This window comes from Dermochelys coriacea, chromosome 14 (genome assembly GCF_009764565.3).
Source record: "Dermochelys coriacea isolate rDerCor1 chromosome 14, rDerCor1.pri.v4, whole genome shotgun sequence".
In the NCBI taxonomy this organism is placed as follows: Eukaryota; Metazoa; Chordata; order Testudines; family Dermochelyidae; genus Dermochelys; species Dermochelys coriacea.
The window spans coordinates 362,629-382,400 of record NC_050081.1 but is presented as its reverse complement, the minus strand read 5'-3'; the positions used below and the strand labels follow the sequence as shown (position 1 = coordinate 382,400).

The 19,772-nt window shown below is 44.7% G+C and overlaps 1 protein-coding gene across 1 annotated transcript in view; it reads right to left on the bottom strand.

The window, feature by feature from the left end:
* The window catches only part of FASN (fatty acid synthase), a 74,390-nt gene that overhangs the window by 12,806 nt on the left and 41,812 nt on the right, over positions 1-19,772 (bottom strand). Inside the window, exons 24-34 of the mRNA XM_038371433.2 lie at positions 19,407-19,610; positions 18,247-18,397; positions 17,193-17,371; positions 16,489-16,608; positions 16,216-16,338; positions 13,955-14,178; positions 13,440-13,641; positions 8,014-8,165; positions 7,287-7,378; positions 6,979-7,130; positions 2,738-2,980 (exon numbers count right to left, since the gene is read on the bottom strand). Coding sequence (XP_038227361.1) covers positions 2,738-2,980; positions 6,979-7,130; positions 7,287-7,378; positions 8,014-8,165; positions 13,440-13,641; positions 13,955-14,178; positions 16,216-16,338; positions 16,489-16,608; positions 17,193-17,371; positions 18,247-18,397; positions 19,407-19,610 — 1,842 coding nt within the window. The remainder of the gene's footprint in view (positions 1-2,737; positions 2,981-6,978; positions 7,131-7,286; positions 7,379-8,013; positions 8,166-13,439; positions 13,642-13,954; positions 14,179-16,215; positions 16,339-16,488; positions 16,609-17,192; positions 17,372-18,246; positions 18,398-19,406; positions 19,611-19,772) is intronic.

Genomic DNA, 19,772 nt, shown 5'->3' with positions numbered 1-19,772 from the left:
CCCTGAGGAGCTTGCAGGCCAAGAATGGACAGAAAGACAGGTAATCAGAGGTCAAGGAAAGGAGAACAGAAAGATTTTAGATTTAGTTGTAGACAATGCAGAAGAAATTACAAGTTAAAGAGAATGGGAGGAAGAGGAGTCCAATATCCCTGTCCTAGTCATTTATGGATGATGCTAGATGTAGCATATGCAAGAGAATTAGGAGCTTGGCATACAAAAGTGGAGTGGTAGAAGTACCATGTCAGATGGTGAGATCCAGGTTCCTTTGAGAGCCAGGAGGTGGAGGGAAGAGGAAAAAGGTGAAGGGGATGGGTAAGACTGCTGGTGTACTGAGACTTCTGCCTATCATGCTGATCAGTACTGTCTTATTAATTCCTTATACACTCTTTCGGTCTGTCTGCATTCATTTATAGTCTCTTGCCTTATACTTGGATTGTAAATTCTCAGGGGCAGGGACTGTTTTTTATTTTGTTTGTACAACACCTAGAACAATAGGGTCCCAGTCCATGACAGGGGCTTCTCAGAGCTACTACAATAATAAAAAGATGGAAAGATAGGACAGAAGAGGATGGAACAAGGCAGCACAGGGCAAATGTAATTGGCATCCTAACAAGATGACAAAGCAAAATAAATATTGAATCAACTAATTATACAGATCATTAAGGATCAGTTAATGAAAAATCAGGATACAGAGAAACAAGGCATCAGAGAGTTAAAATGAAACACTGAACTCTAAATCTTGTTCCCCACTGCCAATCCCACCACCTCTTCCTTCAAATCCTGCATAGTTATAAGCTTGGTGTCATCTTCCCCTTGTGCATCTGGACTCTTGCTAATTCCTCCTATCACCCTAAATACTTTAATGTAAAACCTTTTCTTTGTCCCCATGGCTCAAATTGGTCTGATCTTCCTTCTCTCTGGCCTCCCCTGACTCAACTCCATTGGTCTCCCTTTCAGTCTGTCACAGAGATCTTTCTCCCCAACCATGCTCCCTCTCCCTTGCATTTCTGCACCGATGACTACTCTTTTGCATTTAGTTCAAGCCTCTCACCCTTAAGGCTTTTCAAAAACACTCCCACCTATATCTCTGACCTCATTTCCTCCTACACCAAATCCTGCTCCCCGTGTTACTCCTGAGGGAATTCTGCACCAAAAAATTAAATATTCTGTGCCAAAAAAAAAAAAAATTAAATATTCTGTGCACAATATTTTAAAATTTTGCACAATATAATCACACCATTTTCAATTATTTGCTGACAAGTATTTTGAAATAAGTTACCATTTTCAATTATTTCAGTGTGATTATATTGTTATTATGTTTGTGTTATTCTGACAATTAAAATATGCAGAACTTTGTAGAATTTTAATTTTTAAAATTTTTCGGTGCAGAATTCCCTCAAGAGTACCAGGGTTCTGTGTGGTGCAATCTGCATATGGGTAGCTTGGTGGGAATCTGGGTGCACGGGGCTCAGTGCGGGGTTCTGGGTGCAGGGGGAATGGGAATCTGCAAGGGGGGGTGAGGTGAAGGTGATTAGTGCTCAGTGGGGGGGAGGAAGTGGGGCTTGGTGGGGTGGGGTCAGGATGCAGCTGGTTGGGGCTCAGTGAGGTGAAGGTCCAGGTATGGGGGGCTCCTGATGCAGGGGATGAGGCTCAGCAGGGTGGAGGTTCGGGGGACTCGGTGCGGGGGTTCTATATGCGGGGGCTCCCAATACAGAAGGGACTTGGTGGGGGGTGGGGTGTTCCAGGTGCCTGGGGAGGTGTCACTGTATAGGGAGCTTCTCCCTCTGTCTGCCCAACCCCTGTGCATTCGGAACCCCCCCCGCACCAACCCGCCCCCTTCGCACCGGGAATCACCCCCCACAAGCCTCACCTCCCCACCCCCTGCAGTGCAGAGCTTCCTGCAGCCAGGGGAAGTTTCTGGGGCTTGATCTGAGCCAGCCGTGGCTGCTCCGTGCAGGGAAGTGGGAACTTAGTCTCCGTCCTCCTCCCCTCCCCACCTCCAGCTGGGACTAATGTCCCTGGGTGGCCAGGGCATCCCCAGACCTCCCTCTCCCCCAGTGATTTACCTCTTCCCCCGGCTGCCTGAATAGACATGTCTGAGCTGCCAAAAGGAAGCAAAGGGATCGGGGGGGGGGGGAAGGATATTTTTCTGCTGTGCTGCAGCTGCACAGAATTTCCCCAGGAGTATCGTTTTCCACCAACGCTTCTCTTCTAGCCGCTCCTTGTGTCGTCTTCATCTACTCCCAACCCAATGCTTTCTTCCACAACTCCTGCACTACCTAGTGCAGCTCTCCAGACACTTGTCAAACATACTCACACTTCAAACCACTCCTCAAAAATCAAACCAAAAAAAACAAACCAAAGCACCACCTGTTCTATGAGATCAGCTCTGACTGCTGACTGTGCTGCTAATGTATTGGTATGTATCTCGATATTGTGAAATCTTGGGATCTAAGGTCTAGCCTTCAATTTGTGCATTTTTTCCTATTGTGAATTCTGGGCACATGCACAGTGCTATAAAAATAATGATACAAGCAGCACTCCCATAGCTGTAGAAGAAAGAGATACTTCTGGAGAGTCAATAGACACTCTTGGACCACAGCAAGCTGCACACCTGCACTCAATTCACTACAGATAGTGGCTGGCACCAATATGTCCTATAGCAGATTCTAGAGTAAGATGTGGCTTCTAGAATTCTGATCACAGAATGTTTGTAATTATTATTGATCTAATTTACCCAGGATGTGGGCAACAGCCTCCACAAGGTCCCGCTGGCTGCTTCCCTCACTCTTCACTGAGACCTTCTCTGCCAGAACAAAACTAGACATGACAGGATGAGGCTGATTCAGGAAGTGGTCCAGAACCTCCAGGCATGAACTGAGTCGCTGGGGAAGAGTTCCACCAACCACAGTGTCGTTACTGCCCATGGTCTCCAAGACAACACCCACATCACCAATGGCACCCCACTGCACGGCCAGGCCTGCAAAAGAAGGCAGAGGAGAGAACACATTAAATGACTAACTGGAGCACATGGCAGCAGGAAGAGGGGAAAGCTAAAGAAAACAGAGCAGGTGTCTTCATTCACTTGAAAATCTGCGTGAAGGGTCAGAATCTGGGAGGAATGTGGGCAATTGTAGCAGGGACAAAGGAGGGACAAGAGGGAATATAGAGAGGAAAGTCTAATGATCATCATAGAAGTATGGGGAATAAAACAGGAAGAACCAGAAATTCCAGCGAACAATCACAATTATGACATAATTGGCATTGCAGAGACTTGGTGGGATAATTCATGACTGGAATATTGGTATAGAAGTATACAGTTTGTCCAGTAAGGATAGGCAGGGAAAAAAATAGGAGAAGTTGTTGCCTTGTATATCAAAGATAGATACACTTGCATGGAGGTTGAAATAGAAGTGGGAGGCAGACCTGTTGAAAGCCTCTGGGTAAGGATAAAAGGGGTAAAAAGCAAAGATCATGTCATGATAGGGGTCTATTATAGAATGTCTAACCAGGAAGAAGAGGTGGATAAGGCTTAAAAACAAACAAAACAAAAAACAAACAAACAAAAACAACCAAGAAATCATCCAAAGCAGAGGACTTGGTGGTGGGGACGGGGACTTCAACTACCCAGATATCTGCTGGGAAAATAATACAGAAAGGCACATATTGTCCAACAAGCTATTGGAATTAATTGGAGACAACTTTTTTATTGCAGAGGGTGGAGAAAGCAATTGGGGGAAGAGGCTGTTCTAGATTTGATTCTGACAAATTCTGATTTAGAATTTGAAGGCAGCTTGGGTGAAAGTGATCATGAAATAAGAGCTCATGATTTTAATGAATGGTAGGAGGGGAAAAAAAAAGCAAAAGACAGACAATGGACTTCAAGAAGGCAGACTTCAGCAAACTCAGAGAATTGGTAGGTAAGATCCCATGGGAAGCAAGTCTGGGGGGGGGTGTGGGGGAAGAAAAAGAGTTCAGGAGAGTTGGCAGTTTTCAAAGACATTATTGAGGGCACAAGAACAAACAATTCCAATGCGTAGGAAAGAGAAAGTATGGTAAGAGGCTGGAGATCTTCAACAACCTAAAACTCAAATAAGAGTCATACAAGAAGTGGAAGCAAAGTCAAATTACAAAGGAGATTTTATATATTATATATACATACACACACACGCATGAAGAGACCATTAGAAAGGCCAGGGCACAAAATGAGATTAAACTAGCTTGGGACATAAAGCGTAACAAGGAAATATTTTACAAATACATTAGAAGCAAGAGGGAGATGAGGACAAGGCAGGTCCATTCCTCAATGAGGAAGGAAAAACAGTAACAGAAAATGCTGCAATGGCTGAAGTATTAAATGCCTTTTTTGTTTCAGTTTTCATCAAAAAAAGGTTAGCGGTGATCCGATGACTAACGTAGTGAACATCAGTGAAAATGGGGTAGGATCTGAGACTAAAAGAGGGAAAGAAGTTAAGAATTACTTAGACAAGTTAGACGTCATCAACTTAGCAGGACCAGATGAGATACATCCTAGAATACTTAAGGAACTGTCTGAAGAGAACTCTGAGCCATTAGCAATTATCTTTTGGAACTCATGGAGGATGGGAGAGATCCCAGAGGGCTAGAAAAGGGCAAATATAGTGCCTACCTATAAAAGGGGAATATGGACAACCCAGGAAATTATAGACCAATCAGCTTAACTTGGGAACCAGAAAAGATAATGGTGCAAAAATATAAATATTTATATATAAAAAAATGAATTTGTAAGCACCTAGAAGATAAGGTGAAAAGTAACAGTCAACAAGGATTTGTCATCAAGAACAAATCATGTCAAACCAACCTAATATCCTTCTCTGACAACCCTTGTGCAGAGCGGAAAATCAGTAGATGATGTATATCTCAACTTTGGTAAGGCTTTTGATACTGTCTTATATGATCTTCTCATAAACAAGCTAGGGAAAGACAGCCTAGATGAACCGCTTTAAGGTCCAGCGTAGTTATAAATGGTTCACAGTCAAGCTGTAAGGGCATACTGAGTGCATCCCAAAAGTATCTGTCCTGCATCTGGTTCTATTCAATATCTTGATCAATGATTTAGATAATGGCATAGAAAGTATGCTTATAAACTCTGTGGATGATACCAAGCTGGGAGGAGTTGCAAGTGCTTTGGAGGATGGGATTAAAATTCAAAATCATCTTGACAAACTGGGAAAATGGTCTGAAAGAAATAGGATGAAATTCAATATGGGCAATGTACTACACTTAGGAAGGAATAAGTGGTAGTAGATGACAGAACAAGTAGTAATGGTCTCAAGTTGCAGTGGGGGAGATTTAGGTTGGATATTAGGAAAAACTTTTTCACTAGGAGGGTGGTGAAACACTAGAATGTGTTACCTAGGGAGATAGTGGAATCTCCTTCCTTAGAAGTTTTTAAGGTCAGGCTTGACAAAGCCCTGGCTGGGATGATTTAGTTGGGGATTGGTCCTGCTTTGAGCAGGGGGTTGGACTAGATGACCTCCTGAGGTCCCTTCCAACCCTGATATTCTGATTCTAATCAACTGCACAGAACACAAAAAGGGAAATGACTGACTAAGAAATAGTACTGTGAAAAGGGATCGGGGAATTATTGTGGATCACAAACTAAATACGAGTCCACAATGTAATACTGTAGGAAAAAAGTGAACATAATTCTGGGATGTATTAACAGGAGTGTTGTAAGCCAGACACAAGTAGTAATTCTTCCACTCTACTCCGCATTCATCAGGCCTCAGATGAAGTACTGTGTCCAGTTCTGGTACCAGACTTTGGGAAATATGTAGACAAACTGGAGAAAGTCCAGAGAAGAGTAACAAAACTGATTAAAGGTCTAGAAAACATGATCTACGATAAAAAAAAAAGATTAAAAAAATTTGGGTTGGTTTAGTCTGGAGAAGAAAAGACTGAAGAGGGACATGAGAACAGTCTTCAAGTACTGGGCTTCAGTTCAGCAAGGGAGATTTAACTGTAACAGTGGTTAAGCACTGGAACAAATTACATAGCGAGGTTACGGAATCCCCATCGTTGGAGGGTTTTTAAGAACAGGTTAGACAAACACCTTTCAGGAATGGTGCCAATAATATTTAATCCTGTCTCAGTGCAGGGGATTGGTCTAGATCAGGGGTGGGCAAACTTTTTGGCCCAAGGGCCACATCGGGGTTGCAAAACTATATGGAGGGCTGGGTAGGGAAGGCTGTGCCTCCCCAAACAGCCTGGCCCCCATCCCCTATCTGCCCCATCCCACTTCCCACCCCCTGACTGCTGCCCTCAGAATCCCCGACCCATCCAATCCCCCCTACTCCTTGTCCCCTGACCTCCCGCCTGGGACCCCACCCCATATCCAACCCCCTCTTCTCCCTGTCCCCTGACTGCCCCAACCCCTATCCAAACCCCCGCCCCAACAGGCCCTCCGGGACTCCCATTCCCTATCCAGCGCCCCCCGTTACCTGACCACACCCTCCCCCCCCCCAACCTCCACCCCATCCAACCGCCCCCTGCTCCCTGTCTGTCCCCATGGACCCTTTCCCCTCTTACCATGCTGGAGCCAGGCACACTGCTTGGCAGGAGCAGCGGGCCAGAGCGCAGGCAGCGTGGCACAGCATGCTGAGGCTGTGGCGGAGGGGCCGGGGACTAGCCTCCCTAGTTGGGAGCTCAGGGGCTGGGCAGGACAGTCCAGCAGGCCGGATGTGGCCCCCAGGCTGTAGTTTGCCCACCTCTGGTCTAGATGACCTATCAAGGACCCTTCCAGTCCTATGTTTCTAGGATTCTATGCTGATTGACAATCCACAGAGTACAAAGGGAGTGTGTGGATGTGGCAGAGAACAAGGGGGGTAGGAGCTCTGAGCATTCATGTTTGCTCCAGAGAAGTGCATGAGATATCTTATTTTCTTCTGGTTGTCGACGGAGTGGGCATTATCTGTAGAAGAGGCCCTGCATTGTTACCTGGCAGGCCATCATGCCGTCGCTGCTCACAGATGCGCTCCATAGTAGAGTTGGCAAAACCATAGTTACTCTGCCCAACATTTCCTCTTCCACAGCTTATAGAGGAGAAAGCAACAAAATAGTCCAGGTCTGGACACTTTTCCCGACTCACCCTATGAATGGAATAGAAGAAAATTATACTAAATTAACAACTTGTTTTAAAAGGATCGTTCCCCTCTCGTGACAGTAACAAGTTGAGACCTTTTTGAATGTTATTGGCCTCTGGCCCCATTCAAGCAACCCACATTTAACCCTCCTATGATACCTACCAGTCCAGATGAAGGGTGCCTGCAAACTTGGGTTTGCTGACATCATGGAAGAATTCTGGAGACTGATTCTCTAGCATGGCATCTTTAAGGACCTGCAGGAGACAGAAGTAGTAACATCAATATCTCTCCGGTCTCTGCTCAGGTTGAGTCTAACCCTGCTGCAATTTCAACCTCAAAAATTTGCACAAGCAGATTCTACATTAAGTTCTGGAACAAAAGATCCAGCAAAGATCTCCTAGGAACGTGTTCTGAATGTTGCTCTATACAGAGATGCTGGAGAGGTACAGAAAGGGAATACCATGCAAGTTTTACATGTTTAAGCTGAAATATTACTAAGAACAAGAGAATCTCTTAGCTGAAGATGGTAAGGCCCTACCAGCCTCAACAAGAAGTAGTCTTCATGTTGTCCTGGTCTCTCCAGGACTCCTACTGTGATGGTCTTCCTTAACTAGGAAGTGCAGGATAGGCCTTTTTTTGGCCCCAAGGGTCACTAGGAGCTGAACATATGGTCTCTGTCGTGCAACTAGCTTGGGGAAACAAGAGACCAGACTGAGGAAGTGAAAGAACAACAACTTCATGTTATCAAGCCTATCCTGGCCAACTGCACTCTGAAAGACAAAAAAGTTGCCTGAGCTGTCCCCCTGTTGACTTGGCCCCATATGATCAATGCAGAAGACACTTTTGCAGTTGCTCTGTCCTTTGAGTCCCAAGCATTTTTGTCACTCACCATCGCCAAATTGAAGATGCCCCCAACTGGTCCAAGCTGTAAAGCTTCTTCTATCAAGTACTGCGTTCCTTCTAAAGTCCCAACATCACTGGTGGACACCAGGACCTGGACTCCCATCTCCTTCCACTCTCTGACTCGTTTAGCTTGGTAACCTGCAAAAAGAAAAGGCTAGTTTAAGATTCATTATTTCAGACACACTAGGCCAGAGATGGGCAAACTACAGCCCGCGGGACCATTCTGCCTGGCCCTTGAGCTCCCGGATGGGGAGGCTAGCCCCTGGCCCCTCCCCTGCAACCTCAGCTTGCCATGCCGCCAGCTCTCTGGGCAGCGGGGCTGCGAGTTCCTGCCAGGCAGCGTGGTGGCGGGGCTGGCTCCAGCCGGGCGGCGCGGCTGCCAGTCCTGCTGCTCTGAGCGACATGGCAAGGGAGCGGGGGTTGGATAAGGGACAGGGTCCCGGGGGCAGTCAGGGGACAGGGAGCGGTTGGATAGGTGTGGGAGTCCCAGGGGGCCTGCCAGGGAATGGGGGTGTGGATCGGTGTCAGAGCAGTCAGGGGACAGGGAGCGGGGGGGGCGGAGGGAGAGGGAAGGTTGGATAGGAGGTGGGGTCCCGGAGGGGTGGTTGTGGAGGGGGGTCCTAGGAGGGGGTGGTCAGGGGACAGGCTGTTTGGAGAGACACAGCCTTCCCTTCCCGGCCTTCCATACAGTTTTGGAACCCCGATGTGGCCCTCAGGCCAAAAAAAAAAAAAAAAAAAAAAAGTTTGCCCACCCCTGCTCTATGCCTTAGCGAAGCTCTGCTTCCTGCACTTCTCAGTTCATACTTACCCTGTCTAAGACGAAGAGGAGCATTTACACTAAAGCATTTGAAATCTGTCTTATGGTTGTAGACTGATTCAGTGTTCACTAATGGTTAGACAGACGACAGATTCAGTGTTCTTTTCCCCAACTGCCATCAGTTCACGGTGTGACCCATGACATGTAACTTGGTGCTCCTGTAGCCCTATCTTTAAGATGAAGACAATACTCCCTCTTCTAAATGCTGAGCATGTTGGATGGAGATGCTATTTAAAATGCGGAATGCTTTCCTTGTGGTATAGTGTAGCCATATCTCACAGGAAATAAGCTCCCTGAAAAGGAATCTAGCGACTTTCATTGTGGCCTTTGCACTAAAGCTCTTCTATGTTTCAGGTCCCACCACACACACCCTCTGGTAACAGCGTGTGCTCTTTTTCTGGGCAAGGCAGTAGATTTTACTTTATATAGAGTCAAAAACATGCCTTGTGCTTTGGAGACATAGGATGATATGGTTCCATAAAGGCGAAGCGTTGAAAAGGAGAGAATGAAGACCAGGGGCAGGAAGAGAGTGTTCTACTGGATAGGCAGAGGGAGCCATATGAAAGAGGACATTACATGGAGAGGACAGTGAGGGAAGGAAATGAAGGAGTTGTGAACAAAGGATGAGAAGAGAGGTAGGCAGGAACAGAGTTATATATGATTTTGAAAGCAGGGACAAAGTCTGCTGCAGCAGTGAAGGGATTTAAAGAGGGGACGGACATGATCAGATCAGCAGGCAGGGTGGATTAATTTTCACAGTAGCACTTTGGACAAGGCAGGCAAGAGTGAAGGAGGTAGAAGAAAGAAAGAGGGTCAGTAACTAAGGTGAGAGACGAAAAGCTGGACAAGATTTAAGGCAGTGGGATAGAAAGGAATGGATAGATTTTGGAATGGAGAAGTTGGCAGGGAGTTAGCAACATCAAAGTTGGAGGACTGAGGTGGGGAGTCAAATGCCACCAAGTTTTGCATGCCTGCAGAACATGCATGATAGTGGATTTGCCAATGGAAATAGAAAAAGTAGTAGTTTTTCCCATGTTGAGCCTGAGCTGGTGTCAGGACAGAGGAACAAAAGTCAAAGACAGTTGTGGATGAATCAGTGAGGCAGATCTGAATTATTTAATTATTGGGTAATGTCACTGGGGATATACTAGAGGGAAAAAAAAATACCAATGACAGATCTCTGGGGAGGGGACAAGAGCTTGAGGGTAACTATGCCTGTATAATGGTTGAATAGGGAAGATGCACAGTCTTTGAAACTAAGAGAATGAGAATCTCTAGGAGGAGGATAGGGAGACTTTGTAAAGGAAGGAGTCATTGGGGACTTGAGTAAGGACAGTTTCAGTAGAGTGGAAAGGTAGAAACCAGATTGTACAGGGCACCCTTTTTAAGTACATCAGAAGCAGGCTTACTGCTAAACAACCAGAGGGCCACAGGACAATCGAGATGCTAAAGGAGCACTCGAGGACGATAAGCCCATTGCGGAGAAGCTAAATGAATTCTTTGCATCGGTCTTCACGGTTGAGGATGTGAGGGAGATTCCAAAACCTGAGCCATTCTTTTTAAGGTGACAAATCTGAGGAACTGTCCCAGATTGAGGTGTCATTAGAGGAGGTTTTAGAACAAATTGATAAACTAAACAGTAATAAGTTTCTTGTTTCTTGACTTTAGCAAAGCTTTTGACACGGTCTCCCACAGCATTCTTGTCAGCAAGTTAAGGAAGTATGGGCTGGATGAATGCACTATAAGGTGGGTAGAAAGCTGGCTAGATTGTCGGGCTCAACGGGTAGTGATCAATGGCTCCATGTCTAGTTGGCAGCCGGTGTCAAGTGGAGTGCCCCAGGGGTCGGTCCTGGGGCCCGTTTTGTTCAATATCTTCATAAATGATCTGGAGGATGGTGTGGATTGCACTCTCAGCAAATTTGCGGATGATACTAAACTGGGAGGAGCGGTAGATATGCTGGAGGGGAGGGATAGGATACAGAAGGACCTAGACAAATTGGAGGATTGGGCCAAAAGAAATCTGATGAGGTTCAATAAGGATAAATGCAGGGTCCTGCACTTAGGATGGAAGAATCCAATGCACCGCTACAGACTAGGGACCGAATGGCTCGGCAGCAGTTCTGCGGAAAAGGACCTAGGGGTGACAGTGGACGAGAAGCTGGATATGAGTCAGCAGTGTGCCCTTGTTGCCAAGAAGGCCAATGGCATTTTGGGATGTATAAGTAGGGGCATAGCGAGCAGATCGAGGGACGTGATCGTTCCCCTCTATTCGACACTGGTGAGGCCTCATCTGGAGTACTGTGTCCAGTTTTGGGCCCCACACTACAGGAAGGATGTGGATAAATTGGAAAGAGTACAACGAAGGGCAACGAAAATGATTAGGGGTCTAGAGCACATGACTTATGAGGAGAGGCTGAGGGAGCTGGGATTGTTTAGTCTGCAGAAGAGAAGAATGAGGGGGGATTTGATAGCTGCTTTCAACTACCTGAAAGGGGGTTTCAAAGAGGATGGCTCTAGACTGTTCTCAATGGTAGCAGATGACAGAACGAGGAGTAATGGTCTCAAGTTGCAATGGGGGAGGTTTAGATTGGATATTAGGAAAAACTTTTTCACTAAGAGGGTGGTGAAACACTGGAATGCGTTACCTAGGGAGGTGGTAGAATCTCCTTCCTTAGAGGTTTTTAAGGTCAGGCTTGACAAAGCCCTAGCTGGGATGATTTAACTGGGACTTGGTCCTGCTTTGAGCAGGGGGTTGGACTAGATGACCTTCTGGGGTCCCTTCCAACCCTGATATTCTATGATTCTATGATTCTATGATTCTAAGTCACCCGGACCAGATGATATTCATCCAAGAGTTCTGAAGGAACTTGAATGTGAAATTGCAAAACTACTAACTGTAGTCTGTAACCTATCATTTAAATCAGCTTCTGTTCCAAATGACTGGAGGATAGCGAATGTGACGCCAATTTTTAAAAAGAGCTCCAGAAGTGATCCTGGCAATTACAGGCCGGTAACCGTGACTTCAGTACCAGACAAACTGGTTGAAACTATAGTAAAGAACAAAATTGTCTGACACATAGATGAATATAATTTGTTGGGGAAGAATCAACATGGTTTTTGTAAAGGGAAATCATGCCTCACCAATCTGCTAGAATTCTTTGAGGGGGTCAACAAGCACATGGACAAGAGTGATCCAGTGGATATAGTGTACTTAAATTTTCAGAAAGCCTTTGACAAGGTCCCTCACCAAAGGCTCTTAAGCAAAGTAAGTGGTCATGGGATAAGAGGGAAGGTCCTCTCATGGACTGGTAACTGGTTAAAAGATAGTTAAGTCTCAGGCAGACTGCAAAGAGCTACAAAAGGATCTCTCAAAACTGGACGACTGGGCAACAAAATGGCAGATGAAATTCAATGTTGATAAATGCAACAGCTAAATTAGCTGTTACACTCGAGATCTTGGAGTTATTGTGGATAGTTCTCTGAAAACATCCACTCAATGTGCAGCGGCAGTCAAAAAAGCAAACAGAATGTTGGGAATACTTAAGAAAGAGATAAATAAGACAGAAAATCTCATATTGCCTTTATATAAATTCATGGTACGCCCACATCTTGAATACTGCATGCAGGTGTGGTAGCCCCATCTCAAAAGAAAAAAAACAAAAAAAAAATTGGAATTAGAAAAGGTTCAGAAAAGGGCAACAAAAATGATGAGGGGTATGGAACGGCTTCCGTATGAGAAGACTGGGACTTTTCATCTTGAAAAAGAGACGACTAAGGGGGGATATGATTGAGATCTATAAAATCATGACTGGTGTGGAGAAAAATAAATATGAAAGTGTTATTTATTCCTTTTCATAACACAAGAGCTAGGGATCACCAAATGAAATTAATAGGCAGCAGATTTAAAACAAACAAAAGGAAGTATTTCTTCACACAATGCACAGTCAACCTGTGGAACTCTGACAGAGGATGTTGTGAAGGCCAAGACTATAACAGGGTTCAAAAAAGAATTAGATAAATTCAATAGCTATTAGCCAGGATGGGTAAGGATGGTGTCCCTAGCCTCTGTTTGCCAGAAGTTGGGAATGGGTGACAGGGAATGGATCACTTGATGATTACCTGTTCATTCCCTCTGGAGCACCTGGCATTGGCCACTGTCGGAAGACAGAATACTGGGCTAGATGGACTTTTGGTCTGACCCAGTATGGCTGTTTTTATGTAATATATGAGAGGCTGAGAGCATGTATTAACAAAGAAGCAAAGGTAGCAAAAGGAGAAAGTCCACTGAAGAAATTCAAAGGCAAAGGAAATGCAAGAGATGATGTAGCATATGGAAGAGGAGGCTGGGTCAAGAGATTTATCTTGGAATACTGGAGACTACAGCATGTTTAAAGGGAGAGGGAAAGGAAACAGATGGGACAGTGTGGTGTTCCAGGAAACTGGATGATCAGAGGGACATGGGAACTGAGCTCTACTTTGTGCCTCAAATTTTCATTAGTGGACTACAATCTTAATCATCAACCATGGGCACAATCATGAGACCACAACTCCTGGTCTCCATTCTCCCCACCCCTTATTTTAGGTTATCCCCTTACCAGATCGTATGCCAGAACGAGATGTCAGTACAAGCTTCTGAGCGCCTCTTTCAACCAGCCACTGAGCCAATTCCAGACCAAAACCACCTAGGCCTCCTGTGATGATGTAGGACTTTGTAGGTGGGCAGGAAGTTCGGGAGATGGCGACAAGTTTGACAGGCTCAATCTCCCTCACAGAAAATTCCTTCTCTTCCTCTTGGACCTTCCAACAGTCAGAGAACAATAATTAAGTAGTAGAGGAAATAAGTCATACCTCTTTGGATCCAGAACCAAGGGCTCTAGAGCATTAGATGTGTCAACTGGCTGAGTTGGCAATATTGTGAGCTATGGGGTTAATTTCCCTCACTAAATGGATGGATTCCTTCTTTCTCTCCTTCCCAGCTATGCTGCTCTAGTTAGGGAATTTCAACCTCACTACACATGGCCCATTTTTTTGTATGCAGTTCATACACACAGGATTCCTGGGTCAGGATGACAGATGTAGAAGAGAAGCCAAGGCCTATAGGTGTAATTACCTTGATCATAACTTTGCCAATGTGTTTTCCTTGTGCCATGAACCTGAAGGCAGCTTCTACTTCTTCTCTGTTGAAGATCGTAGTCCTCAGGGGTTTTACCACACCATCTCTTATACCCATCTTCAGCAGATCTGACACTTCCTCCCACTCCTGGTTTCCCTCTTCAAATATGGCATCTAGCAGGATTCCATGAAATGCTACATTCTTCAGGAAAAGGGCCATTCCTAGAGAAAGAAACATGGTTAGCATACCATACTGCTGAAGTTTCTTGTCAAATTAAGCTTCCAAAACCATTTGCTTGTCTCCATGCTAATCAGTGATGTGTGAGTACAGAACATAACTGTCACAAAGCAACAGGGAAAAAGTTAATAAAGGAGTTATTTTTTCTAAAGGCTTGTCTTCACTACTGGGGTAAGTTGACCTAAATTATGCTACTCCAGCTACATTATTCATGTAGCTGGAGTTGACATAGCTTAGATCAACTTACCCCGGTGTCTTCACTGCACTGCGTTGACGGGAGACGCTCTCTGGTCAAGACTTCCCTTACTCTTCTCGGAGAGGTGGAGTACCAAGGTCGACCAGAGAGCGTTCTGCCATCGATTTAGTGGGTCTAAACCCGCTAAATCGACCTTGCTGCATCGATTCCAGCAGCACTGATCTCCCCGTAGTGAAGACAAGCCCTAAGAACTAAAAATCTACTCAACTTAATTAACACTACATGAGCAAGGGTGCTCTGTAAGGAAGAGAGACTAGTTCACCAGAAGCTCCACCCATACAAGGATGGCAGGGATATTAGTTACAAACATTATTTTATCAGGACAAACTATAAATGGCTGATCAGTTATCTTGAGAGCAGAAGAAACTAATGAGAGCTGAATCGTAGAATGTACAGAAGTAAAAGCATTATTAATCTTCCTGTCCATCTCTACAGTGGATTCTTCACTGATGGACACTTTCTAGTTCTTTGTCTTGACAAGTTTTAAAAGATCCAAGGAATGGAGCTACCACCACTTCCCGTAAGCAACTATTCCATAGCTTGCTACAATCTAACACCAGAAAGTTTTCCCTAATAGTTAGTCTAGGTTTCCCTTTTCCTAATGGTATACCCTATGCTATAGCCCTAAGTAATTCCTCTCTATCCTTAGTTCTGTCCCTGACTCACATGGACAGTGTAAATCATTTAACCAAGCTAAACAGATCTTTTTTCCTCACGCCAGTCCCTACAACCCCCATGACCACTTCAGTTGCTGTTCTTGGAGATCCAGCCAATTTGGCATTATCTTTGTAGCAATGAGATGCCCAGAACTGAATGGAATATTACAGGTGTGGTCAACACAACACCTCCATCACTTCCTTGCTCTGTGATGTCTTTGCGATGCAGCCCAAAATTTCATCATCTTTTTGTTGCCGTATCGTATTGCTAACCCATGTCAAGTCTCTTTCTGCATTACAGCTTACCAGGATTTTGATTCCCACTCACTCCAGATGTATTAGCTTCATTTTTCCAAGCTGAATTACATTGTTATTTTCTGCCATGTTTCTAATGTCTCTAGGTCCCTTTGGATCATTTCTGTCCTCACTTGTGTTTGCAGCGCCTCCTAATTTAACATCATTGGTAAGTTTCATTAACATGTTATTTACAGTTTATAATGATCTTGAAGATCATTAAGGATGATGTTAAGACTTGACCCAATATATATTCACCAACTCTGTCATAGTTATAAACCTGTTTTATTGTTAGTATTGCAATAATGCCTAGAGGGCCCTGATTGCGGCTCACTGTGGTAGGCCCTGTACAAACATCTGATAAATAGAAAGTCCCTGCCCTAAAGAGCTTACAATCCATATATAATGATGAGAAATAAATGGATACAAACATACAGGGGAGTTACATTGTACAGAGATAATTAGGATTGTGTAATAAGCAATGTTCATATCACACCAGTGGCCTAACCACTGTCAAGTGTTTTGTAGATATTATGGCACAGATTGGTTTTAAAAAGAGAGACTTTAAGAAGGATAACTTTGTGGCTTTACACATATTTATGGGGAGCTTCTCCCATGCGAGAATCACAGCACAGGAGTTTCCTTGAAGGTACTTGTTGGAAAAAATTGATAAGTGATCAGTGATGAATGTGTCATTGCAAAGTTAATGGTTTTGCTTGGTATATATGCCTTTTAAAGCTCTGACAATGTTCATATTGTGGGATATGGATATAGTCCAGCTAAGGCTCGATGTTTCCTGATGCAATATATCTTACCAAGTGAGCTGTTGTTAGACAGATCATATTTGCCTATTTCCAGGAAGCGTCCGTGTCTAGCAAGGCAACGTAGACTGGCCTGGAGCTTTTCTTCTGCCAAGGAGTTTAATACCAGGTTGACCCCTACAAGAAAGGGGTAACAGCATTTAGTATGCTCATTCCTGGCAGAGAGCCAGGCACTCTCAGTGACTTTTCCTTATCTATACAACCAGTTCTAGCCATGATCTTTCTAACTTTGCAACCCTTTTGCCATTTACCATTCCTTGGACTCACCTTTCCCATTGGTGACACGCAACACATGTTGCTCAAAGGAGGTATTTCTGGAGCTGGCAAAGCTATTAGCATCCAGCTGAGGGAATCTTGTTTGGAGATACTCTCGTTTCTGAACAGAACCTGACAACAGAGGAGCATTTTATTTTCCTGAGACACAAGCAATCCTTGGCTCATACATCATACATTCCCCTGCCCTCTGCTAAAATCTCTGCTAACAGGACAGGCCTAGGATGCAACTCCATGGAGCTCTCAGACACCTGTAACAGAGCTCTGTGACTTGACACCTGGAGATCCTTTGAAGAAGGGTAGTTTTATAGCTACTGCCTTGTTCCTGTTAGCAAGTTAACGATGGCTTTATTACAGCAAGGGACAAACCAAGTCATACACTCTCTTTGGTCACATTTCAGAGAAGCTACTGTATCTAAAGATACAGGGCCTTATTTTCTTCTCATACCCTTGTAACTGTGACTTCATTGGAGTTACTCTCGATTTACAGTAGTTAAATGAAGATAGTGATGCTCCATGCAGAGGTAGGGGTGTTTGTGCATGACATGTGTATGCATTTGTTTGTGGCAGGGAGGAAAGGGGCAGATTTAGTCATGTGGACAGCAGCTGAATTAGTCTTTTCCAGGCATTCTCAGAAATACAACCTGGTAGGAAACCGTGCAGAAGGCGAGTCACAGAAATTGGACTTCATTACTTACCTACAGTAGCAAAGACACGGCAGCCCATGCTCAGCGCAATAGCAATGGCTGCCTGGCCCACACCCCCTGAGCCTGAGTGAATGAGTACACGCTCTCCCTTCTTCATACCACCTCGAACCACCAGAGCATAATAAGCAGTGGCATAGACCACAGGAACTGAGGCTGCCTCCTCCAGAGTCCTAAAGAAAGGAAAATAAAGAAAGAATTTTCAGTTCTGGAAGATGCAACTCCCTGCATCTGGGACGGAGGGTGGAGACCACACAGACTCCAATTTGTACAAAAAAATGTAGCACTGTGCCTCTTTAATGGGAATACATGCATACTCCGCATTGACTCCCAGTTAACCTTCACTGCCAACTGAAGGCCCCACTCCTGTTCCTTGAAAAAGTCCTAAGTAGTTTAGGGCCTAACTACATCTTTCTATTCACACCCACCGATACAGCTAGACTCTTCTGGCACAATGCATCTAGCAGTGCCCAGGGTGAAGCCATTACAACAAAGACAAAATATTCTTGGTAGAGGGCCTTCAACTAAGCCAGCCTACCAGAGCAGGTAAAACTGAGCCCAGCTTACTTAATTGTTTTAAGAGTATACTGCAAGTCTCACCATTTTGGCAAAAGCTTTCAACAACACATAGTCAAAACTAAACCTTCTCCCCACTGTAGATACACCCAAGCTACTGAAGCAGAGAGAGGCAAAGAGCAGAATCTACTGTAGATCAATAATGGTGCTTAGCTACCGTAGTGACAGATACCAAGATACATGACTATAGTGTCTGTGGGGAAAAGTGATGTATAGAATGCAAACAGCACAGGCCAGTCGAGGAAGTTGATACAAGACACAGTCAGTAAGACAAGAGCTCAGGCCTGTGGCTCAGGACAACAGTTCTGCTACATCAAAGAAGCAGAGTGTGTTCCATCTCCAATTACAGTTCCTTACATTAAACTCTTTCCTCACCCCATAATCATCCCCATATGAAACTTCAGTTTCATTCAGGCAACTGCAGCGTATAGCCTTATCAACATGTGGGAAAAACAGAACAAAAGAGACCTACCAGTTTTCTGGCACCTCCCACAAAAACCTCTGGTCAGAGTCCACCACTGTAGCCAGCCCTTTTGCTGGGAGCAATCCCATCACCCGTTTTCCAGAGGGGTCCCGTCCTGAGAATTCCATTCCCAGCATGCACTGCTGCAGAGCCCAGTTACCTAAGAAAGGGATAGAATTATTGCAATGAAATTGCTCCTGTAAAATCCTCTGGGTCAAATATTCACCAACAAGAACGATCTCCCTGAAGCTGTGATTGGAGTTCCCCTCATCTTTTTCTCTCCCCAGCTCCATAGAAAACCTCTCCAAATCCTGGAATTAGCGTCTTGCTTGCGTAGCTCATTTTCTCTTCCCACAAACTCCCCAGAAAGCTGAGAAGCACTGCCAGTCACAGCTCTAGGAAAAGCTGACCACCACAAATCTCAATTTCTATTCTCAATGCTATCATTTTAGCTTCTAGCTTTCTTTTGAGAAATTGCACTGAAATCTCATCTTGTTTGCAGGATCTTTCCCCTCATCTCTGACAAAAAAAAAAAACATGACTCAAACATTAGGTCCTTTGGGCACACTGGAAGTCAGTCATTTGATCTATAGACAAGAAGGATTCACACAGACTCTGATTTAGGCAAAGAAGAGACACATTTAGGATGGCTAGACTGGGTTGGGGACACTCTCTAGTTAAGTCACCTAACAACCAACTGCCACAGGTGGGGAAACCAAGGCACAGAGCGCTGAAGTGATTTGCCCAAGGCCAAAGAAGCAGTCTAACTATAGCACAAGTGGAGAACTGTTAGCTAAGAACTCCCAGATTCTAATCTTAGTTCTTAAACTGACACCTTTTGGGGTTTTGGGCAAGTCACTTCACCTCCAATTCAGTCTCTCCTTTTATGAAAAGGGGTAATACTCACCTCATATGTGAGCCATGAGCATTAAATTAGATGCTATATAAATGCCAAATGGTATTGGCACTGCAGTAGCGCTCAGGAGTTCCTGGCACCCATTTCTAGGTTTAGACAATGCCTCTTATTTTCAAATATCAACCTTGCATAAGCAAAGAAAAAAAGGCCGATTTACAGCTAGTGTGCTGGTAAAACTGGAACGTTCTTGTCACACTTGGAAACTTATTTACATAATTTTAGTTGTGGAAACTGCCCAATCTCCCCAATTCACCTGGGATAGCATCCGGAGAAAGCTTCCCTGTAGCCAGCATAACATCACGGAAATTAAGAGATGCGTAATAGACCCTGCAGAGTTGAATGTTGGGATTGGTGGTGTGGAAATGGCGAAGTGGAGAGGCAATCCAGCGAAGAGATGAGAGGTCCCCACGAGTCAGCACATTCACATAGGCATAGTCTGTCAACTCCTGAGGCTGGGCTGCAGGAGAACAAGGAAAAGCCAGTGACTTCTCTGAGGGGAGAGAGCTTTACACACACTAACATGGCAAAGACATTTCATTTGATGGAAGAGGTTCCTTGTGCAGCAAGAATAGCATGCATACTATGGGACAGACAAGGAATGGGAGCCACACATGGGTGA